The sequence below is a fragment of the Hippopotamus amphibius genome, chromosome X, assembly GCF_030028045.1.
Source record: "Hippopotamus amphibius kiboko isolate mHipAmp2 chromosome X, mHipAmp2.hap2, whole genome shotgun sequence".
In the NCBI taxonomy this organism is placed as follows: Eukaryota; Metazoa; Chordata; class Mammalia; order Artiodactyla; family Hippopotamidae; genus Hippopotamus; species Hippopotamus amphibius.
In genome coordinates this window covers 80,252,858-80,278,219 of record NC_080203.1, presented here as the reverse complement: position 1 = coordinate 80,278,219, position 25,362 = coordinate 80,252,858, and the positions used below count along the sequence as shown (strand labels likewise).

General features: G+C 42.9%; 1 protein-coding gene across 1 annotated transcript in view; it reads left to right on the top strand.

Moving 5' to 3' along the window:
• AR (androgen receptor) overlaps window positions 1-24,866 on the top strand; it is a 187,411-nt gene extending 162,545 nt beyond the window's left edge. The window contains exons 4-8 of the mRNA XM_057718446.1: window positions 6,273-6,560; window positions 12,240-12,384; window positions 16,315-16,445; window positions 17,290-17,447; window positions 18,122-24,866. Coding sequence (XP_057574429.1) covers window positions 6,273-6,560; window positions 12,240-12,384; window positions 16,315-16,445; window positions 17,290-17,447; window positions 18,122-18,277 — 878 coding nt within the window. The 3' untranslated portion in view covers window positions 18,278-24,866. The remainder of the gene's footprint in view (window positions 1-6,272; window positions 6,561-12,239; window positions 12,385-16,314; window positions 16,446-17,289; window positions 17,448-18,121) is intronic.
• The last annotated feature ends 496 nt before the right edge of the window (window positions 24,867-25,362 follow it).

Sequence of the window (25,362 nt, the reverse complement as noted above, 5' to 3'; positions counted from 1 at the left end):
CATTCTGCCTCCTTAGGTTCAGTGAAATTTTTCACCATGGTACAGTCTTGGAGGGCTCTTCTGGTAGTCTAAAATCTTCCTTCTACTCTCAGATACCACCAAAATGTCTGTATTCCTCATTAACAACCTTATTAATTAAGTGCTAATATTATCCATAATTTATAGATGAGGAAATTGAGGTACAGAGAGGCTAAATCTTGCCCAAAGTCACACAACTAGTGAGCAGTAGAGCCAGGCTTAACACTGAGACAGTCTGGCCCCAGATTATTTGCTGTTAACTACTAACCTTTATACATATATCAAGAAACAAGCAAAAGCAGGAAAAGGATGTTCTGGGGATCATATAGTGAAGTCCCCTGGATCCTATTCCAGTGTTCCTCTGAGCATCTAAGCCTAAAGTTGTACAGTGAGATCCCCTGACTCTAATCCTAGTGGATGGAAAGATGGTTGGCATGATTTAAGCCAGAGGCCACAAATTAGTCTTCCGCAGGCCAAAATTGACTTGCAGAATTCTGTTTGTCCAGCACAAACAGACTTAGACTGCCCCTAGGCAGGGCATCAATCACTTTCATTTTCCCCAGCCCACCCTACTTATGTTCACTAGGCTCTTTTAGATCATTTGAGTATCTGCATAACTAGTGAAGATATTCCAGTTCATGACCCATAGATTTAAGCATTATAATACATAAGCACCTGCACACACACACACACACATAATTGCAAACATTCACATAAGTACAGCCTAGTCTGGTTTCACAAAGAATTTGAAGCTCTGCACCAAATGTTCCTTTGTGTTTAGTTAGCATTTAGAATTCTAAGACCTGAATTCAGTTTTATAGGCAGTTATGTGCTGAAGAAACTCAGTTACTTTTTTTTCATTTCATAATGTATCACTCTTCCCTTCCCTTCTCTGCCATATCTGGTTCTCTGTTAAGCCTTCTGTCCCTTCTTCCCCATGTCTGAGTTTGATCTTCTGTAATCCATTCACTCTCAACTCTTTAGGAATGGATAGAGAATGAAGAAAATCATTTTGGAGGGCTCATTATGTGCCAGGCATTCTCTCTCACTTAGTTCTCATAAGTGTCCTAAGTAGTGGGAGGCCACATCCCCATTTTACAAAGGAGGAAACAGAATCTCAGAGAAGCTAAGCAATGGACTCAAAGTTATTAAGCTAGTAATTGACAGAGCTGGGGTTTGAATCCAAGATCTTCTGATTCCAAAGCCTATTATCTTGTCTACACCACACTTTTGTAAGGAAAGTATATTCGTTTTCCACTGCTGTATAACAAATTACCTCAAATTTAGTACCCATTTATCAGCTCACAGTTCTGTAAGTCTGAAGTCTGACACAGCATGACTAGATTCTCCACTTAGTGTCTCACAAGGATGAAAAAAAACTATTGGCCAGGCTTCATTCTAATCTAGAGCTCACAGTCCTCTTCCAAGCTCATGTGATTATGACAGGATTCAGTTCCTTGCAGTTGTAGGATTAAGGTTTCTGTTTCCTTTCTGGCTGTCCGTCAGAGACTGCTCTTAGCTCCCAGAGGCTGCCCTCATTCCTTGCCATGTGTACCCCTCCACTTTCAAAGCCTAAAACAGAGAATCTTCCTTATGTTGAATCCCTCTGGTTCCATGAATATCTTTCCAGAAAGAGCCCAGTCCCTTTTAAGGCTTAATCTGTCCCTTAATTACATCTGCCTAATCCTTTTACAACAGCACTTGAACTTTCTAAGACTTTGGAAACTTCATCTCACCTTGCCTGTCTCCTGCCCATGGATGAGAAAACCTCTATCTTGAGGTAGCAAGGAATGAGGCTGGGATGGTGGCTATAGAAGCTACAGAGTAATCACATCTACTTCTCCTGAGGGATGTACCATTGAACCTGGTTGGAAAAGTCTTTCTCTATTGCTGTAGAGACAGCCTGCATAGAGGTCTAATGCCACTAGGCTGAAAAGTAAATCCCCCATAGGATCCAGGCAGCATGATCCAGGCATCATTTCAAGGGCACCAATCCCCTAAAGATCAGGTAGAGGCAAGGATGTGCCTTGCCAATGTCCCTTTCTTGTCACTGCTTTGACCTACGATTGAAAGACAGGGAAGAGATGCAAAGCAACTCACACACCATTAGAACTATCCACCTTTACTGTCCCATTTATCCTGGCTTCACCACTCAATTTGAGCAAACCAATGGGTCTCTGCCATAACACAGGGGCCTGTCAAGCCTCACATGAAAGAGTTAGATCTGACTCTGGGGCTCAGGTGCAAGAGAAAGGCGGCGTGTGGGGGCGGCCTTCATGGATGAAAACAAGGCCTTGGGCATTGAGTAACAGCTGAGACTAGCAAGCCTCATTGTCCAGCATTCCAAGTCGTCTAGCAACATGCTGGCCTCTGCTGCAGAGAGAGAACAGAGGATCCCCCGGCAGAATGAATGGAATCTGATTTCAATTATGTTCAGTACAGTCACTCTCTTCAGGCAGAGAGGCCAGAACACCTGGTGCAGCTTGGGCCACTGTGGCTGCAGGGACAGCACATTACCCAGGTCCTGGAGGCAAGTGGGAATGCAGCTCTTTCTCGAGCAGATGCCATATAGGTCTAGAGGAGGAGGATATGAAAATACCAGCCAAGTTTTCATTAGCACTATGCAGAGAAGGGGACTTATTTTATGTTGATGGATTCTCCCCACATATTGATCTTGCTTGTAATGAGTTTGCTTAGGACCACAAGTCATCACCCCACTGAGATCTGAGTCATTGGTGGGAGAGTTAAGGTGACAGAGCATACCTCGCTGATTGCACCAACACCAATTGCTTTATCTGTCCTTCCACCTTTTTAAAAGCCTGTGGATTCATATATATGCAATTCATTTGGATTATTATTTTTTTATCAATAGCATGAGTAGGGCATGACAAATGGAACAGCTGCCCCAGAGAACAGTCTAGATTCACAACACTATTCCATAGAACTTTGTGAAATGAAAGATATGTTCTATATCGGTACTGTCCAGTGTAGCAGCCATAAGCCACATGTGGCTTTTGAGCACTTGAACTGTGGCTAGTGAGGCTAAAGAATTGTATTTTTAATTTTATTGTTTTAATTAATTTAAATTTAAGCAGCCATATGTGTCTAGTGGCTGCTGTGTTGGACAGTGCAAATCTACAAGGAGCTCAGAGAGGCAGGTACTGAGATAGAGTAGAAATGACAGTCAAAAAGAGAGCTGATATGGCACAGGGAACTCTAAAGTAAGAATAAGAGCCCTGGTTCTAGTCTCTGCTCTGCCACTAGGTGACCTCGCTCACTCTGGCCTCAGCCTCTGCATCCTTGACTTGAAATATTGGATTAGTAACAGATGTCCCGAAATAATGGCTAATGCCTGAATTCAGGTTTGGGGTACAGATGAATTTTAGGAAAGTTTTAAAATATTATATAAATGCCTTCTAAGAGCATATGTATGTGTCTGTGTTATGTGAACATACATTGCAGGGGCAGGAAGGCGGCAAAGCATTCACTTCAGTTCACCAGAGTTCCCACCATTCTCCTATAAGTGTGCACACGCACACACACACACAGTATTACCTGTGTAGACACTGAAGGTATATTGATTCTGTGAACCCCCTGGATGTGATGAGTTCTAAGGACCTTTCCTATTTTGTCATGCTATGAATCTCTAAGCCACTCTAGTTCCCCAAACCTATTTCTACTCTGGGCACATGACTAGAGGAGTCTCATAGCTTCCTGCCTTTTCCTTTCTGGATTTGATGCTAGTTACTGAAGTTTAGAGTCAAGGGTGAGGGTGGAAGGCAGGGAGGATAAAACCCCAGCTCCACTCCTTGACTCTATTAGGCTAGAAGTAGGGCTTAGGGCTTCACACTCCTAGGGGAGGCAGTATGATACAGCAGAAAGAAAATTGGCTTTGTAGTCAGACTAAGTTAAGATTTTTAGGTTCTGTTTCTTGACAGCTGTGTTACCTCAGTTTACTCACTTGCAAAACAGAGATAGGAAATATTCCTCACCTCCTAGGATCATTGTGGAATTAAATGATATAATATGTTCATGAAGTGAAATATATAAAAGGCTCACAAAAAATAATTACCATTATATCTCTTAGTTCCCTCAGGCATAGGGCTAATTATATCTCTGTCTTCTTCCAGGCTGAAAGGGGGACTGCATGTCCTGGCAACTTCTGAGCTCAAGGTCAGAAAGTGCCAGTGATGGGGAAGAGAGTGTCTACCTCTAGAAACTGTACCAGGGGAGCAGACCCAGAAGGCACTGCCAGTCTGTGGAACTGTCTACATGAACCCATGTCAGCAGTGGGCTCACCAGATGACAAGATATTGTGGGGGCCAGTCCTCTAGCTCTGGGACAAGATGAGCTTAGCCCTGCCCATACCTTCTAGCTTGTGCCTTTGATGGGAGGTGGGAGTTGACAGTGGGTGTGCATATCTCCTTATTACTGACTGTGCCCAAGCCTTGCAGAAATGATTGTTGGACAAGGTCATCTTGAACTCTGTGTTGATTTTCCAGGCTTCCTTGTTATTTTACCCTGAGTTCTTCTCTGTGCTCCTCTTACACCACCAACCCCTCTGTTTTTCCTCCTCTTCCCTGGTTGTTGATCCAGACATGTGACTCATTCTTTCATTGATTTACTGAGTTTCACTATGATTGGAGTTTGCGTTGTAAGACTTATTTTTCTAATTAGAGCTTAAAGTCAGTTCCAGATAAGTATCTTTTTCTGCAGGAGCCAGAAACAGATCAGCAACAGGCTTTGTTGTATTTATCCATTAAAATTGAGCAATCGGCTTCTTTCTTTGTTTTATACATTTTAAAATTTATTATTATTATTATTATTTTAAAGGGATTAGAGATAAAGTGGTTTATGGTCTTTCCCAGTGCAACTGCCTATGCTAGACCTCAGAGTTATGATCTTTTAATTATTTATATTTATGCCAATATAAATGCTAAGGAAAATAGCGCAAAATAAATATCAGGATGCTCAAGGACCTCTAAATTGTGTGTATGAGAACATGGGGGGAGGATGGTTCTTAAGGTTTGAGTTTCAGATTATTTTCTTAAATAATGTTATTTCTATCATCCTTTTTAATGGATGCTTCCTGACATGGTTCCCATTTTACAGGCAGATTGTAAAGGTAGGGACATTCTGTTATTTCTTCGATACAATTGGGGCTTTCAGACTTCAGCTTCCCCCTCTCCCCTTTACTAAAGAGGAAAATCAATACATGTGTTGCAGTGTATGTTCAACTACGAGTGCAAATGTCTGACAATACCTGGGGCTGTTATAATTGAAGTGAGAAATGCTGCAACACCAGAAAATTCCTGTTAATTGACCCCAGAGTGGGATGACAGAACAAGTCTAGTTCTTCTTCAACAGATCTGCCTTTCTAGTCTTCTTCCCTAGCAATCTGCTAGACATGCTAGACCTAGACACAACTATAGCATTCCCTTGATTTAAAACATTCTATATTTGTCTATCACCTGTGTGATAAAGCCCAAATTTCTTAATATGATATACATGCTCCTTTAAAGTCAGACTCCACTTTTGTTTTCAACCTCATAAACAGCCATTCTCCCCACACATACAGTATACACTCCAGCCACGCTCATCTCTTTTCCCCCTAAACACTCAGTGCTTTTGTTTATGCCCTTTCCATCCCTCTCTGCCTGGTGAAATCCTCACTATTCTTCAAGGTCCAGGTCAAATGTTACCATAACATTTCCTGACGCCACCTATACAGAGAGATTGTTGTCTTCCTCTTTTGTCAGTACCCCTGTTGTAACATTCACCAGTTTGACATTTTCTAATTATTAAAATTGTTAGTGGGCATTTATTTCTCCTCTCCCAAACTGGGTTAGGGCCTATTTCTTTTCGTCACCCAAAAGCAAAGGCCTAACGATGGATGTCTGTTGAGTGAATGAATGAGTGAATCATGAATATATTAGTAAATTATTTAATTGAAGGTCCAAGGTATGAATACTGAAGACTGCATTTAGGCAAAGCCCAATGCAAGAATATACTAAGTTGGTCTGGCAAGAGGATCGGGGAGAAAGCAATATATGAAAGTTTGAGTTTAGTAGGAATTTAGAATGATGAATCATTCAATCAACCTTAAACTGAGCATTTGTCCTTAAGGAGTTTAAAGTCTATGACCAGGGAGAATGAACATGCTTGTTTTCTTAGCTCAAGCAGCTTTTCTAACAGGGTAGTTGTGTTGTGTGTTTTTGGCCACTGATAATAAATCCAAGTTTCCCTTCTTTCAGCCCGAAAGCTGAAGAAACTTGGGAATCTGAAACTACAAGAGGAAGGGGAGGCTTCCAGTGCCACCAGCCCAACTGAGGAGCCAGCCCAGAAGCTGACAGTGTCACATATTGAAGGCTATGAGTGTCAGCCCATCTTTCTGAATGTCCTGGAAGCCATTGAGCCAGGTGTGGTGTGTGCTGGACATGACAACAACCAGCCTGACTCCTTTGCAGCCTTGCTCTCTAGCCTCAATGAACTGGGTGAAAGACAGCTTGTACACGTGGTCAAGTGGGCCAAGGCCTTGCCTGGTAAGGAAAGTGGGGACATGGGATACCGCAGATCGTATTTAGTGAATGCTCCTTTGGGCCATGTACCATGTCTGTTCCTTTCCCGTCCATTAACTCATGCAATCCTCACCATAACCTTGTGAGAGGAGAGACTGGTAAAAATCCCCACATTAAAAATAAGGAAACTCAGAAATCAAAGAGAAGAGCGGCATTATTGAGTATCCCATATGACTCAAGACAGCACACAGCAACCATGTTTCTATGTTCAATCCACAGATTTAGTCAGCAAATGCCCCCATAATCATGGATCACGTAGACATACCCTTATATGCCTTAAGATACTTTTCTACATGTACACACACAGGTTCACCCCAAAGGTAATCTTAAGCCTAACTGATATTCTGTCTTCAATATTACTTAGGACCCATACCATGGGAACTCTTATAATACAGTATGGTAGAAGAAACATGGGGTTGGGAGTCAGAACACTTAGGTTGTAGTCTTAACTCTGCTGGTAACTCATTATGTGATCCCTTCCCTTTCTGGGTTTCTTTTTCTGTCTGCATAACGTGTGGTCTGAACTAAATTTATGGTTTTCCAATTTTACTTCAAGGAACTCTTGATAGTTTTTAAAGTACCTTAGGGTATTTCCTGGCAGTCCAGTGGTTAGGACTCTGTGCTTTCACTGCTGAGGGCACGGGTTCAATTCCTGGTCAGACAACTAAGATCCCACAAGACACATGGTGCAACCAAAAAAGAAAAAAATAAAAAATAAATAATATAAATAAAGTACCTTGGGATCATCATAATGTAAGGAAATATTAGGCGACAGTGAAAGAAATATGAAGTGTTTGTCTAACTTCTGCATGGATACCTCCAGTGATGGGGAACTAACTCACTTCCTCCCTTGGCCATATATTGTTTGGAAAGGTCTGATTATTAAAATATTAGAGCTTAAGGAAGCCCCAGAGATCCTCTATCCAACGATTCACAAACATTCCTTTAGCAACCAAACACTTTATTTCTCAAAAACATGGTACACAGATCCAAGTGGAGCTGGTTGACTTAAAGCCAATGCCTCTCCCTTGCTACCCCTAGAGAATCTTGGGGCTCCAGGGAACACACTTTGGAAACAAGTGAAGCATAAACTGTTTAAGGATTCTCTTAATCTTAAACTTCCATGATTGAAATATTCTTTTGAAACATCAACAACCATACCTCTTCTTGTGGAGTCAAAGATTAACCTGCCATTTAACAGCAACTGCCAATCAGATGGGAATTTATAGTGAGCAGAGCAGTTTCATGTGTATTACCTGATTTTATCCTCATGAGAATACTGCAAAGTAGGGATTCTTTTCTGTATTTTATAGATAAAGACACTGAAGGTCTGAGAGGTGATGTGCTTGCCCTACAGTTCCACATTCAGAAGGTAGCAGGGCCAGAACTTGAGCCCAGATCCCCTACTAACTCCAAATCCCCTCCTCATCCAACTCTACCCATAGTCTGTGTAGCACCCATGTAGTTCTCTAGCTTTGGGCTTTACAGTGAGGGACCAAGGCCTTATCAAAGGCCAGTTGGGTCATAATGTGGACTTGCTGCTTTGGAAGACATTGCATGCTGACTGTCAAGCCCCCTTTTGTCTTTCCAACTCACAAGGCCCAGTTATAGCCACCAGTTTATCCCTAACACCATCTTAGCTTGGAAAGCTGAGGTTGACTAGCCAAGAAGATCGCTGGGAAGAAGGCCCAAGAACTCTGGCTGCATATGCACTGTGCCAAAAACAGAGTTCACACAGGGAAGAAAAAGACACACACAAAAAAAAAAAGAAAAGAAAAAGTTGCTTTAAGTCTTATCACTTATTCAGCTGGGTGTCTTGATGTCATGTGTCTAACAAATATTCAGTTTAATCTTTCCAAGCAGTTGCCAGACACCTTAATTGTCCCATTTTATAGATACGGAACCTTTGCTTATGTATGATTCCACTTAATTCCCATAGCAATCCTGTGAATCACAGGGACTTTTACTCCCATTTCAAATGACAAGATTCAGAGAGGTTACTTAATTTGTTCTATTTGGTCACTTAACAAATGCAGCTAGAGCTTGGGCTCACACCCTCTGATTTCTAATTTGATAGTCTTAACAATAACCTAGTGCAAATCATTATGGCAGAATTTGTATAACTGGGAGTCACTGGATTTCCTCAACCTAACCTCCAGGGTGGGAAGCCATTTCCTTACATTAACAAGTCTGCAAGTTAATATCAGTTCACCACCTAGCTTGTGCAAGAAAATGATCTCTGACCCTGAGTCATTTAAAAGAATAGGTACCTACTCAGATAAATTTTGTTGTGAAGTTTTCTGTGATATTGATGATATATGTAAATTGCCTAGTATAGCACCTGGTACATTAATATGATAACTATTGAGGGAGGGCGAGTAGATGTATGTACACAGTATATTTATAACCAGATGTATCTGGCTTAGAATCTTAGTTATACACTAGTAAGCAAATCACATGTCTGCACGTACTTCTGTTTCCTCATTTGTAGAGAACAATTGCTACCTTGCAGATTGTTGTCAACATAGAAATTATGTGTAAAGAGCATCTAGTACAATAGCTGAAACATAGAAGAAGCTCTGTAAATGGTGGGTTATTGTAATAAAGCTTGAGTGCTAAACCACTAAAATCATTTTAAGCTGCCACCAGCTTTGACTAGAAGCTCATTCATGGGTCCCAAAGATAAATTGTCTTCTTTGAAGACTTTGGCTGTCAGGTGCAATAAAGCAGCAAAGATTTCCTAAATGACCTTTGTTTGGGCATGTTCTTCCAGACTAGACATGAGACTATAAGTTTCACTGAAGATTGCTAAGAAGTGATGTTGACTGGATTCTAGTGAGAAAAGAGAGTCTCAGGTTAGCCTCTGCTCCCTAACCTGTTTGGTGTGTTTCAAAACCTGAAGAGGACTTCTCTCTTTTTCTCCAAAACAGCCTAATGCAGTGTCAAATAGATGTTGAATGAATGTATGATGAAGGAAACCTATAAGCCGGAGCTACTGTTTCCTTAAGTCACCCCTTGATAGCCATAACTATCTGAGCAGGCTGCTTCAAAGGCTGGGCATTACAGATCAGAGTTAGGTATTGTAATCAGATTAGACCCATTGGAAAACTAGCCCACTATGCTGCTGATGTGTACACAGTAATTAGGCTTGAGTTCTAAGCAATTCTAACGATCGTTTCATTAGTATTGGAGCCAAACTAAGCTTTCCTTTTTTTCTCCTCTTTGTTAGTTGTCTGGCATCTCAGGGAGGGGGAAAAATCATCAGTATTGACAGCTTCCTTGGTACTTGTACGGTTTAATCCTCATTCCCACCCCCCATACACCCTCATATTCACACACTCACCAACCAAGGCTTTCCTTGATTCTCAATGCCTCCCACCCCAGGGATTCAGGGTTCAAGCTCCCGGACCCCCTCCCAAAGAGATTCTTGGATGTTCCATGCTTGATCCTGGCTTTTTGTCTTCTACCGGAAAGTCAGTCCCAGGCATTCTGTGGTACAGAATGGCTTCAGGCAGGAAATACTCTGGGGTATGAGGCTCCAGCTAGTTTGTTAGCATATGACTACCCATGAAGATGGGAGGCACATGCCTGGGAGCTAAGGCTGCAGTCAAGGGTGGTGATGTGAGGAAGTTTAGCATCCCTGATGTCTAATAGGGATTGGGACCTAAAGGGAAAAAAAAAAGGAAATAGGGCGTGCATGGCAAGGACCAACCAAACAGAACAATGTGTCTAGATAGTCTAGATTTCAGACCTGAGCCTATGGCTAAGGAAAACTCGTGACCTTGGTAGTTCTCGAGCTGTGTTGTTCAGCGGTAGTATGGGAAAAGCACTGAAGAAGAGAATTAGAACACTTGGGTTCTAGTCCCATTTCAGCCATATACAGACTGTATGACCTTGGGGAAGTCGATTAACTTCTCTGGCCCTCAGATTCCTTGTTGGCAAAATAAGTGTCACATTGCCCACACTCTAGGGTAATTGTGAGGGTTTAATGAGGTCATCATCAGGAAAGTTGAAGGCATTATCTAGATTCATGTAAGCATTCCTAATGAGGTAGGCAAAACAAAATTTCAGATAATTCTGGATCTGTTAGGGAGAAGATGAATGGGGTACTGGTAGGGGATGAGCTCTGAGGTGATGCTTTAAGTATCCAACTATTTGGAAACCTCCAGGAGAGCATAGCCATATCTGTTCTACCTATGTAGTATTATGGAGGCAGCATCTGGGAGCTTCTGTTCTCTGAGCTTAAGGGAGGTAATTTGGAGATCATTTATAGTTCTCATTTTATAAAATGAAAAAAAATGAGGGTCCTTAGTCCATTTAATTAATATTTCTCAAATGCATACTCAAATATCTGAACTATGTTATATACTAGGGAGGAAAAGATGATTAAGAAGGGAATGGTCCCTGTATTCAAGAAGCTCTAAATCTTATGAAGGAGACAGTTATGTGCATAAATAAATTCCAGTACAGTGTAATGAGTGCTGTAATTGGATGGGGCTACTTTAGATTCAGTAAAATGGTAAAAGAAGAATCACTAGATCTTCTGTTTGGATGAGTTGGAATAGGTTTCACAGAGGAGGTATCCTTTCAGTGAAGACTTGAAAGATAAGTAGGTGTTTATCAGATGGAAAGCTTGGGGAGGGAAGAATGCATTCTAGGGAAAGGCAACTGCCTATGCAGAGATAGCAGAGATTTAGAGGCATGATATGTGTGTGTGTGTGTTCAGCAAACTATGGATTTTTCAAAATAGCTAGGACCTACATTATGAGAAGGCAAATGGTAAGAAATTAGTCTATGAAGGCAGGTCATAAAGGGCCTGTTTGTATAATAATGGCAGTAGACAGGAATGGCAGTAGAGTAGAAAATTAGCAGGGCAAGGTACTTGTTGAATGGAAAATAATGGAGAGGAAGTGGGAGGTAGGAAAAGGGTCAGAGAAAAGAGACAGAGCCTAAAGGTGGTATGGAGAAGGCATGGCTGTCAAAGGCATTCCACCATATGCTGATACGTAATAGTATCCCTTTCCCAGGGTTGTTAGAAGGTACAAACAAGATTATAGCTAGAAAAGAGCTTTGTGAAGTGAAAAGTGCTGTTCATGTGGGAAAAATGGTTATTACACTGCATCTTCGGAAAGGCAATGAGACTTTCTGAAGATCAAGAGCATGGGCTTGGGACTCAGACTGGCTTTGGAACTTGATCTGCCAATTATTAGCCTAATGATCTTGGACAAGTTCTTTAACCCTTCTTTGACCCACTTTTACTGACTCACAGAATGGGAACAATAATAATATACACTTTGTTGGATTGTTGTGAGGATTAAATGAATTAATGTAAGTAACATGCTTAGAAATGATTGCTTGCTGACATGTAAGCAGTCAGTAAGAGTTAAATTATTATTCTCTTCCAATGGACAGTGCACTTTTTGCCTCCATCATCATTTCTTTTGAGGAGCTCAGTGAAGCAGGCAGCACAAGGAGCGTTATCCCTGCCATATAGTTTTTTCTCCTCCTGCTCCCCAGCATTGATGGTCCCTGGGGCTCCTCGGGGGCAGCCCATATGCCAGAAATTCCTAAACCCAGCAGAGTCCCAGACTTCACTCAGGCCATCAGTGCTCAGTCTGATCACTGCCTCTACCCTATCTCCAGGCTTTCGCAACTTGCACGTGGACGACCAGATGGCAGTCATTCAGTACTCCTGGATGGGGCTTATGGTGTTTGCTATGGGCTGGCGGTCCTTCACCAATGTCAACTCCAGGATGCTCTACTTCGCCCCTGATCTGGTTTTCAATGAGTAAGTGCTTGTGGGCCCAGAACTCACATAGACATAGACCTGGTTAGTGGTGACGATGGTAATGGAATTAATGGTGAGAGTTAGCTCATTTGACCTTCAGGTGAGGCAGTAGAGGCAGTAGAGGCCCAGCCAGCCTGCTCAGTCTAGGTGGCTTTGCCCAGCTGAAAGGGGGGAAGGCCATCACTTTTCACAATCAAGACCCAATCCTAGTAATTTGGCAGTGCTTCTGACCTGCTTTTAGTTTATCTCAGACCCTCATGTCAGGGTCCTTTTCCTTCACTCTAAGCAGAACAGGGAGTGAACAGAGAAACTCTGGTTGTGAGGGTTGAAGTTCCTTTGGCCCCTTTGCTACCACTGGAAGCTACTGCCAGTCACCATTTGCTGAGAAATTCCTTTGTGCCAGGACCATACTAGATATTTTCCTAATCCTTTCTCATTGAGCTCTCATGATAACTTGACCCTTTAAAATCTTTTTTTTTAATGGATGGGGAAAATTAGGCTTAACAAAATAAAGTGACTGACCCAACAATGTCAAACAGCTAGTGCATGTTGGCAACAGAATTCAAAGTATGGCTGTGTAACTGCCAGCTCTAGTACTGCCTCCTGATGATAAGTGATAAGGAGGAGCATCTCTACCATTTTCTGACCATGTGACCTTGGCCCAGCCACTTCCCTTCTCTTAAAAACAGGTGTAATTAATGCTTGCCCTGCCACCAGCTCTATTTACCCTTCATGAATTTGGCCAAGAGCTCAGATTTTAGAATTATACTTTTCTCAGCTGAAACTTTTATTCTGTTATTTCTTACATCATTGTCTTTGGGCAAGACCCTTAACTTCCCTGATCCGCAGTTTCCTCATCTGTTAATAAAATAAAACTTTCTTTAATGGTTTGTTATGACAACTAAAATAGGAGCTAATGGATGTGAAATGTCTGGCCCATAATGGGCAAGAAATAAAAAAGAAGTACCTTTCCAATACTCTCTTTCCCTAATAGTGATAATCGTTTCTGTGTCTGCTGTTTGAGGTCCCTTGTGGCATTGTGAATGGAGCTGGCCAGAAAAATCTTCCCAAGGACTTTGAGCTAGTCTCACCACAGAGAATCCCTTTGGTTAGGAAAGAATTGACCTTCCCTCCCCTCCAGCCCTCTAACCCAGAAGAGCCTTAAAATAAAATCTACAGGCCAGTAGTCCCTTCCAGTACAGCAGTGCCATATGGGGGAAAATAAGCGTCCCCAGCTGCCCTCTTCCAACCCAGCCAGCCCTGGTAGCCAGAAGCTAAGAATAACCATTGAGCCTTTGGCACAACCTGCTTTGTGGTTTCCAGATCTCCAAAGAGTTACCTATGATGCCATCTTCTGGGGCAGGCCTTAAAAAGCCTTCTTCCTGTTCATTTCTCAGCCCACCCTCTTGCTGCCCTCCAGTGATTAAATCAACTACTGGGCACCTGCACTGCCCTCCCCATCCAGAGCCCGAACACCTTTGAACCTTTGCAAGGTGATAATTGGCTATTTTCTAAAACTTCATTTCTTTTTCCACCTCTGTGTAAATATGTGGCACGCTACCTCAACTGTCTGATCCACTTCCATGTACCTCATCAAAAGGTACCACAGGATTCCCCATAGAGTCAGGGTCCTATATCAAACCCCAGGGCTCCTGAAACAGCAGGCCCTCTTCTTCTTATGGGAACCCACCATGTTAGAGCTATTAGAGTCCCTAGAATCATCTAAACCAATGTTTCTCAATAGGGATGCTGTTGACATTTTCTGAGGAATAGTTTTTCATTGTGTAGCACATTCCTGCATTTTGGAATATGTTTAACATCCCTGGTACATGCCCACTAAATACCAAATAGGATCCTAGTCACTGTGACAGCCCAAATTGTCCGCACACATTTCTAACACCCACTAAGGGGGCAGTACCTCTCCAGTGGAAAGCCAGCAATTGCTGCTAGCTTCTTCAAGGTACCACTGGGGAAACTGATGCCCAAAGAAAGAGACAGGGATTCTGGGCCAACCCATTTGCTGATCTCTCTGACACCAAACCCTGTCATCAACCCTGCTTTCTTCTCTTCTCCTGCCCTCTTTGTGGAGAACACAGTTTATGAGGGTAACAGGCCTGAACTCTAGCTGTGCAACCTTGGGTAAATTACTGAACTTCTCTGAACCTTAGTCTCCTCACCTGTAGAATAGCGAATAGTATCATAATGGCACCTTCCCCAACATATCATTTTTTGAGCAATTAGTATGTGCCAGGCACTGTGCTCCATCATTTTTTTTTCAATTTCATCTCCCCACTTCTCCATTCTCTTTTAATCCCACCTACTTCTACTCACCTCCTGAATTCCATTCCTGCCCCTTGTTTTCTACCCTCCACTCTCTATCCCTTTCTTTCCTTTAGCTGTTCCCTATTCTATTTGCCCTTTCTCCTCAGGTCTTATTCCTTTCCCCTTTGAATTCCTCCCCTTGCCTTTCTCCCCTCCTTTCCCCACCTTCTTGTTCCTGGGGTCTGTAGCAGTATTACAGCAATCCTTCATATCAGGATCACAAATTCAACGGTAAAAATACTGCAGTGTTATCATCAACAGAAGCTTGGAAGCATAGTAGCGACCAGAGCAAGGCCACGCCCCAAGGCTCAGAAAATCTTATTCAAAAATTCTCTAGGGTAAAAGAGCTTGGAGCAGCACTGTTCTGATCAATTGATTTGTGTTACTATCTAAATGCTTCCTTTTTCCAGTTGGGTTCCAGCCTGCATTGAATACTTCTACACTATCTGCCCCTTCCTTTCCCTCTTTCTCCAGGCCAACCAAGATCTCTCTGAGATAGGAGGCTGAGCTTCCACCCAGCCAGTACCAGGTCTGCTCAGCCTGTGAAACAGGCTAGTGGTTTGGGGACCAAAATGTCAAACCACAGGCTTCAGGCACAATCTGGGAGGTCTTTTACCTCACCACTTAAGTGAGTGTCAAATTCCCTTCCCTTTCTCCACAAGATATAAAATCAATCTCTCTCTCTCTCTCTCTCTCTCTCTCTCTCACACACACACACACACACACACACACACACACACACACACAATTTCTGAAGTGCTGAAAATCAGGAAGATCTGCTAGCAGGAGGATGCTGTATCTTCTCTTACAGGCTTGTCACAGCCAGTCATGGAACAGAGAGGTTGCTCCCCAAGAGAAGCTGTCCAAGCCTTGGCCACTTCTCTATATAATTTATAGGTGATAATGTGATGATCTGTTCACAAGTCACTATAATAAAAGCAGCTCACACGTGTTTATAACTTCCAAACTGTGGTAAGGAACAGCCAGTATATGAGGGAGCAGGCTCCCCTTCAGCAGGGGACATTTAGATAGGACATTCAGAAATATTTTCTGGCTGATTTTGATAAGCATTGGAACTCATTTAAAAGGACAATGGGTAATCTCCTTTTATGGGAGTTTTTAAAGAAATGATTAAATTTCTAGTATGGGAAGTGTGGTCACTTGGGAATCCTGGTGTCTTTATAATAGGAGTTGATTTCCAAGACCTGTCTTTTAGAAATCCTCCAAGTGTGAATGTCTGGGAGGCAGGTTCTGGCTCTAGCTGCAGCTGAGATATTAGAATTGTAGTCAGGGAGACCACGTGCGGGGCCCATTGTATTCATTTGGTTAGGCTTTCCTGTCCCTGTCTCAGGAAATAGGAGGGGCACAGGGACCTGGAAATTCCATGTGCTACCCCATATCCTGGCCAGGGAAGATGAGTAGTTATCAGGATATCAAGATTTTGGAAAAAAACAACAACCTTGTTCCTTGTCACTGAAGCACCACCAAGAGAAACAGCAAGCTCTTCTTGGAGAACCTGGAAAGGGGAGGGCAACCACAGACACTTTTTGTCTGGGTTTATTGTAAGCCTTTCCTTACTCACCTCTTTTCTCTGTGTTTCCTTCCCAGGTACCGCATGCACAAGTCCCGGATGTACAGCCAGTGTGTCCGAATGAGGCACCTCTCTCAAGAATTTGGATGGCTCCAAATCACCCCCCAGGAATTTCTGTGCATGAAGGCATTGCTGCTCTTTAGCATTAGTAAGTGCCTGAAAGGGCAGGGAATGCCCCTGGGGCATAGGGGATCAGAAGGGAGCTGCTTTTTTCATTAAAGGATTATCGGGAAGAAGCCAGCTCCTGAACATTTCCCTTCTTCTTTCACTCTCCCTCCTCCACTGTCCCTTAGCATCCTTTTTCCTAACAAGGATGAATTTCATGGCTAGAGATCAATTACTTTGCTAGAATTCAGCCTCCATTAGATCCCCATCTACCCCCAATCTCTCTCTGGGACAAGGCCTTTTTGGCTGGCTTTAGCATGTCTCTGAATTTTTCCATAGCTTCTACCATAGAAACAGGCAGGGACCACCTTATACTTCTCGGAGGGCAGACGAGATTGCCTCCTGGAAGGAACTTCCTCTTCTGCCAAAAAGAGAAGTTTTAAGCAACTCAGACAAGGCTTATTTGGCAACCAAGGAATATTTCTTTAATATCTCTTCCAAGCAGAGTGCTGTCTTAGTCTCTATGAGGGAGAAAGGAGATATTCAAGGCCACGTGTTTTAATTGTCTAATTCAGAGCTGGACTGTGGACAATGTAAAACCATAGGTCCTAAGAAATGTGTAGATGATAAGACTAGAGAAAGGAAAAGCTCAGTAATTTTTACTTGATGCCCTACAGACTGGGTCCAGCTAGCCTTTTCCCTAAGACCTGCCTGGCAGACTTCCTAAAGGCCCCAGGCATATAGACCTCAAGTGACAAGAAACTAAGTAGATGTCTCCCTCCCTATGGGGGTGGGGGTCAAGTTTGTGGTCAGAAAACTTGGTGCTTTGTCTAATGCTCCTTCGTGGGCATGCTTCCCCTCCCCATTCTGTCTTCATCCCCCATCAGTTCCGGTGGATGGGCTGAAAAATCAAAAATTCTTTGATGAACTTCGAATGAACTACATCAAGGAACTTGATCGTATCATTGCATGCAAGAGAAAAAATCCCACATCCTGCTCAAGGCGCTTCTACCAGCTCACCAAGCTCCTGGACTCTGTGCAGCCTGTAAGCAAATGATGGAGGGTGCTTTGTCAGGGAGAGCAGCCTGATACAGCCAAGTGATAATATGCTCTTCTAGGGTCTGGCACCACCTGTTGGGAGGTGCTTCCATTTCCCTCTGGCTTTGAGTGTGGTCCAGGAAGAAAATGCAATGAAGAAGAAAGGAACACAGGTCACAGTGTCCCAGCTGGATGTTGTGAAAGAGGTGGAGGAGTTGAGAACAGAGCAGTTGGGACTCAGAGAAGGGGCTTAGAGTAGATAAGTTCTCTAGACAGACAAAACAGACCTGGATGTTTTCCTCCTCTTCCTCGACTCATGTGCATATGTGTGTGTTTGTGTGTGTGAGAGAGAGAGAGTGTGAATGTGTGTGTGTGTGTGTGTGTCTGTCTGTCTGTGTGTGTCTGTGCTGGGGAAAAGGAACACCCAGTCCTGAGTCAGAGAGCTTGCAATGGTATAAGAGATCTCTTGCGAGTCCTCAGTGACTCCCTGGAGACAATTTAGTGCGCATGTGTGTACACACACGTACATGGGCATGTACACACACACACACACACACACACAGAGGGAGGCCCAAGGACATGTAGGGAAAGAGGAGGAAATAAAAGATTGTGGGGGAGACCCTAACAAGAAGCCAGCTCCTTGTCAACCCTGTTTTCTCCCTCTCTTATTGTCCCCTGCAGATTGCACGAGAGCTGCATCAGTTCACTTTTGACCTGCTAATCAAGTCCCACATGGTGAGCGTGGACTTTCCAGAAATGATGGCAGAGATCATCTCTGTGCAAGTGCCCAAGATCCTTTCCGGGAAAGTCAAGCCCATCTATTTTCACACGCAGTGAAGCTTTGAAAGCCCCCATTTTCTCACCCCACCCCACTCCCTTTTTCAGATATCTTCTGCCTGTTTTAACTCTGCACTACTTCTCTGCAGTGCCTTGGGGAATTTCCTCTATTGATATACAGTCTGTCATGATGTTCCTGAGTTCTACTTGCTGGGCTTTTTTTCTCTTTTCCTCCTTTCTTTTCTTTCCCTCCCTATCTGACTCTCCCATGGCGCTTTCAGACTCTGCTCCCTGCCGTGGCTCTTATCTGTGTTTTGAATGCTGTTGTGTTTCTTTAAATCTGTGATGATCCTCATGTGGCATAGTGTCAGGTTGTGCTTGTTTATAGCACTGCGCTGTATGCCAGCCACACAAACGTTTACTCACCTAATGCCACGTGAAGTTTAGAGAGCTAAGAGTATCCGGGAAAACAAAAGATAAACAAACAAACAGAAACAAACAAAACACTTGCTAAGGTTTTTCCTTCTTAAAAAATATAAAAACAAACAGAAATCCCCGAAGAGGCCAACAGTAACTAGAATAAAGTGAAAATTGCAAGCCCATGGGGAATCACTGCTTTTTTCTCCAAACCCTCTCTCCCTGGGAGAACTTATTTTCTGGCAATGCCTATTGCCATTAGAGGGAAGGGTTACCCCAAAGCTGAGGTGGATGGGGGGCAGATTTAAAAGAGGACAGATGGATCACCAGTACCTGCCCACAGCCTTGGCCCCTGAGGACTAGACTGCTCAACTGCAGCGCAGTTCATGGTACTGAAAAATGTGCTTCTTGTTTGAAAACTTGTCTGCCTCCCCCCATCAGTCCCTTTTCTCTCTCATTCTCTGGCTCCACCCTCAAATTGACTTTCAATAGCTTTTCTAATAGCTTTGAACTGAATGTTCTCTTTAGCCAAAACTTGGCCACTTCCACTGAAGAATCAGACCAGCAAGAGGGAGAGGGAAATCTGACCTTTTGTAAGGTCCCGTTCAGATCCAGGTCTGCTTTCCCTTTTGTGGCCCAGGGAGGAGATTGGGGCTGGAGTCAGAGAAAAAGGAAGTGGTGGCTTGACTGTTCTCCTGCTTAGGACACTGAAGATTTGATCTTTATTTTCCTCTACCTTTAAAAGACCTGAATGTTTTCTGCCTGACTCCATGCAGCCGCAAGCATAGTCCACCCTCCCTTCAGTGTTTTGTGGCCCTGAACTTCACCAGACTGCATTACAGCTATGGTGGTGAGCTTGTCCACTTCCTTGGGCACATTCACAGACTCTCTGCTAAGAACTCCCACCACCAAGAAGGCTAGCAAGCCAGCAGTCTTGATGTCTATCTCTTGATGCCAGTAGGCTCAATGATTTTTTACCAAATGTCTCTCATCAACTATCAGATCTCTGGAGCCCTTAGACAAACTGGCAAGAAGGCATCAACAGGACTGAACAAGCTGGGCATCTTGCCCTTGTCTCCCAGAGATGACACCTTCCCACCAAATGGAGAAATGCCCACTTCCTCCTTCAGAGCAGCTACAGGGGTTATCTAGATCAGGTTGAAGAGAAAACTCAATTACCAAGGTGGGAAGAATGAAGGCACTAGAACCAGAAACCCTGTAGATGCTCTCCTTGCCACCCAGCATTTCCACCTGCAGAAGTCATGAGAAGAAGAGAGAAGAAACCAAGAGAAGACTGACTACTAAATTAAAGTCTTCAGAAGCAGTGTCTAAAGCCAGATGGGCACCATCTGGTGAGTTTACTCCTCGCTGCTGATTATGGACTCTGACATTGGTCATACTCACTCAGACTCCCCACCTTTGTTGCTGCCTCTCAGCCAGAGGAAGCTGAAACATTGAGACTGCAGAACCATGGCCTCCTTTGGAAAGGTTTGGTTGGTGTGGCTCCAGTGAGCTGCCACTCATGAACTTGGTGTGTTCCTGGGACACTGGTTCCATATAGTCCTTTGGCACACCTCTGTTCTGTTGATTTTGTCCCCCAGTCGCAAGTACAGGGGAATGTCCACTTACTTTCTCATCTTGGCCACGGCCTCCTCACTTAGCTCTTAAATTCATCTGCTAAACAAGAAATTAGGGGCCAGTCACCAAGCTGCCCATTTCAGTTGGTTCACTCTACTTGTTGTTGAGAAGATAGTTTCTGAGTGACATGATGATATGATCTACATGGGTTTCCTCCCCTAATTTCTGTTGATATTAATAGCCAAATAAACTTGCAAAACAGCTTCTTTAAATAACAAGGGAGATGGGAACCTAAGAGGGAGGTTATACCAATCCAAGACTGCTGGACAAATCTAAAGCTGACAGGTTCTCTTTCTAGGGTAGGATAGAAAAATTCTGTTTTCTTTGTTATGACACCATTTGGCTTATGTAGGCTCACAGGATCACTTTTAGCTGTTTTAAAGAGAAAAAAAATCCACCACTTTTTTCATTTAAACTAGGTTAACTTTTAATAGTTCCTTTACATCTGTTTTGAAATGATTCTCATCTTTTCTGGTACATGGATTCAATTATATCATTCTAATACCTCTCCTTGTAAATACTAGATGCTCTCCTTTCCATTTCTCTGGCTATCAAGTTTTTCATCTTTATGGATTTCCTGATAGTGACACTTGTCTTTATGAATATATGTTTTTCATTTGTGAAAGCCAAAAAGTCAATGAAACGGCAGCGTAATTAAAAGCAGCAACAACTGGATTACTCCGAATTTACAAATGGGAAGACTAAGGAAAAATGGCCTAAACAAGGATTTAGGTCTACTGTTTTTGCATTGGGGTTTCAGTGAGCAAAGGAGATTTTAGCTTGGCTTTGTCTCCCACAGATGAAAGGGGGATATTTTTTCTTTTGGCCACTGTTGTTCCAGCCAGTGTAATTGACAGAAGTCTCATTTTGCATGCACTCTGCTCTACAGAGTTGATATGGTTGGTACACTGTGCTCACCCTTGAAGAATCGGCCACTCACACCCACTCACCTGGTGAGCTTGAAGATGAAGATCACTCACCAGACAAGCCACAGGGACTACTTCCAAAAAGGTTTGAAGTTTTCAATTGGGATGGAGAGTGAGGAAGAGAAAAAGAAGGAGCACCAGGGAGAAGGTCCCATCTGCGTTGGGCAGCAGACAGCTGCCAGGGTCACAAACTCTGTGGTCAAAGAAAAGAGTCGTGCGGCAATTTCAGCTCTTGTTCATTGGGCAACTTGCCCAAGCCTGGCCGCTGAGTTAAAATGGGGGTTGGGTTCTTTGTTCCATAGCTTTTCTATGCCACAGACAGTATCTTTGTTCTTGGAGAGTTCATTATTTTTTTAATGAGAAAGGGGTTTTTTGAAGGATTCTGTCATATATCTTTGAAAAAGAAAATCAGTAATACATATATTTTTATATATGTTCACTGGCACTTAAAAAAGGGGGAAAAAGAGCTTCACTCTGTCCTTTGAGTAGTTGCTGAGGTGATTGTCCAGGTTGAGGAATAATGTGCTGATGCTGGTGTCTCTCTCTGTTCATACTCTACTTCTAAATACATATATGCATATATAGCAAGAAGTGTTCTATTTGTACTTTAAGAGAAAATAGGTCCACCATCTGAATGATACTGACACTACACAAATGACCTAACTTTAAGCATCGAGTAGCTTCTAAGTGTTTGTTTCATTAGGCACAGCACAGACATGGCCTTGCCTTCTTCTCTCCCTTGATATTCAGCATGGCTCAAAAGCCCAAGCCACTCCCTCTATCCCCTCCCAGTCTTGTGCTGGGATTGCATTTCATGAGACTCTCTTCAGGCAGCCCAGTAAGTATCCCTGAGTGGCCCCTACATGGCCCTGGGAAAACAAGAGGTTGACTACTAATTATCTTATGCCAGTTGCCCAGGTGAGAGGGCACTGGGCCAAGGCAGTGGCCTTCATGTTCAACCACATGTAGGGGGTCATGGGAACCAGGAATGCTAAAACAAAAGATCCAATCCCAAACTTAAAGTCAAAATAAGCCATTTAGCATGTGCAATTTCTTATAAAAGGAAGTTTCTACCCTTGCTGCCTTTTATAGGCAGGTCTGTTCTCACCACTAATCTCTTTGAAAATCTGTGAAAGCATTTAAAAAAAAGACAAAGAGATGAAAACATCACATTATGTAACCAAAGATTATGCTGTATCTGCTAAGATACCAAAAATTTTAAGGGCAGGGAGGGAGCAAGCATTAGTGCCTCTTTGGTAACATATCCGAAGACAGACTAAAGGACTGCTGGTGACTGACTTATAAGAGCTTTGTGGGGTTTTCCTCCCATGATATACATGTTTAGAAGAGTGGAAGATAATTTTGAAAAAAAGGATTATGGGTCCTTCAGTAAGCGATTTTTATAAGCAAAACTAGCTTTCTTTTTCTGTAGTAGTTGCTGAGCAAATTTTTAAAGCTCCATCATTGCATGGTTGGAAATGGAGCTGTCTTGGCCACTGTGTTTGCTAGTGCCAATGTTAGTTTATTTGAAGATGTGAAGCCCTTGCTGAGAAGGGGAGCATTTAAAAGACTAGATTTTGCACTAGAGGGACAGCAGGCAGAAATCCTCATTTCTGTCCACTCTGAATGGCACAAAAAAGTTCTCTGCGGTTTAAGGCAGAAGGTTGAAATATATTGTAAATGAGTATTTGTATCCGTTTCAAAATTGAATTATATATATATAGATATAATGTGTTCTGATAGCTTTACCTTTCTCTGTACCTTTATATTTGGTTCCAGGTCATAACTGATACCATGTACTTGTGAGAGAGGCTGCAGCTATATTTTGGAAGCTCTCTCAGAATGGAAAAGACACCTGGGTTAATCAGATAACCAAGAGATCTCTGCTTTTATTGAGGCCTGACCCACAGGCCTTGCAAAGGAGCAGAGGGGGGAAAAGGGTAGGGTACATGATGTGTTGCACTTTACTAGCCCAAGACAGATGAATGTGTAAAGGGTGGTGAAGTCTCATTGGAACCGACTGGGATTTACCATAAGGAAGGCCCAGACTTGGGGCCAAAGGCCCACCCAAATGATTAGCCAGTGACCCTCTCACGGGACCTGTGCAGTTGGAAGAAGGAAGGATATTCTTTGTTCTTTGCCATCCCTGTGAGAAAAGGGCAGTTTCCTGCACTTGGGAACCTGGAGCGAGTGCTCCATTTCAAACAATTCACTCACCTGCGACTGAGGTGCTCTTGCTACTGGGTGTCTATATGCTCTAATTCTGGTTTTGGATATGTTCTATAAAGATTTTGACAATGAAAATGTGTTTTCCTTTGTTAAAAAATTTATCAATGTACTAGAAGTAGTATATCTGTAGGTACAGGTCCATCTCTGCCCACAGGTAGGGGTGTTTCTCTCCAATTAAGAGACTGACACTGGGGTCTGTTGCCCAGAGCCTCCCAACCCTTAACCATTTCTAGGTGAAGGCAGAAAAATCCACAGTTAGTCACTTCTCCAAAGACTCTTCAGCTGAGGTAACAAGCAATTCAGAATGTTCCCACTCCAAAAATAAGTGGTAAATATTTTAATTTACCAGGTAGAGTCTTAAAGGGAAAAGCAGCCTTTGACTCATCTTTGATTTCTCCCCATTAGATTTGGCCAGAAAATAGATAACATGCATTCATTGGTTTCCAACCCCAATTCAGTAGAGTGGGAGTGCTGGTTCCTTTCCTTATCCCACTTGTCTCTTAGCTTTTTATGGAATTAAATGGGAAGTTATGATCCGAGTGGCCTTTGTGGCCTAGAACAATTTGCACATATACTACTTAAGAAGGCTGTCACATAGCTACAGATTCCATTGGCCACCAAAGACGGGAACCCACACACATCCCAAAGGAAAGGAAATTCTGGAATGTTGCTGCTTCTCTGGTGGTGCCCTCCTGGGCTGACGCTTCATATTTTGAAACTCTGTTCCCATCGCAGTAGATAGACCAGGCCTGCAGTCTCTCCCAACCTTAGCCCTTGGTGCTAACTGTCCTGCAGTGCCTTTGGGGTTGTCCTAGCCCATAAGCCACTCAGGTGCTGAGATTAGCCACGATTGGGATGACCCAAACTTAAAAAAGAGTCCCCCCGACCACTCAGTGACACCTTTCTGCTTTCCCCTAGACTGGAACATTGATCAGGGAGTGCCTTGAACATGACATTCTTGCACTGTCCTTGAGATTAACTTGGCAGCAGGAGGGAGCAGACTATATAACCAGATGTAAGAACTAATTTTTATGCTGAGGGAAAAAATTTGAAAAGAAAGAAAGCATCATATAAAGATTATTTTTTAAAGAAACATTAATTTTGCTTGAAACTTCTTTCGATGGGGCTTCAGTTCTCACAGCGGCACTTGGCCTCCACTGGGCAGCAGGACCAGCCCCAAGCGCTAGTGTTCTATTCTCTTTTTGTAATCTTGGAATCTTTTGTTGCTCTAAATACAATTAAAAATGGCAGAAGCTTGTTTGTTGGAATACATGTGTGACTGGATTTGTCTCTGTCTCTGCTTTCAGAAATGTCATCCATTGTATAAAATACTGCCTTGCTGGTCTGCCAGCTAAAACTTGGCCACAGCCCCTGTTGTGGCTGCAGGCTCAAGTTATTGTTAACAAAGAGACCCAAGAAAAGCTGCTAATGTCCTCTTATCACCGTTGTTAATTTGTTAAAACATAAAACAATCTAAAATTTCAGATGAATGTCATCAGTTCTTTTAATGAGCTCTTTTTATTAGCTCTCTTTATTGAAGTCAAATTGGTATCATGCCCAGTGGCTTTTTAATGCTACTTTGACTTTCATATGTTTTTTTAAAAAATCTTTGCGCAGGGGTTATAAATGTGTCCTGTGTTGGCCTTAGCATAGTTTGGCCTGGGACCACCAAAGTATCAAACAGTCACAGATAGACACTGGCCACCCATTACAACTTCTCATCAAAAACCCTGAGTTTGTCAACCAGGAGAAAGCTACACAAAACCCAGCTGTTCACCCTCATTCTCATCCTTGTGGGAGAATAAAATGGGTGAGGGGATCACTGCCCTCTTCTTCCAAGCTTCAGATAAAGAATGGGCATGTTCACATCCTCACTGGTTTTCAGGGCCCATGTCGTCCTTGACCACCAAGGTAAACTGCGAGCCAGCCTTTTTT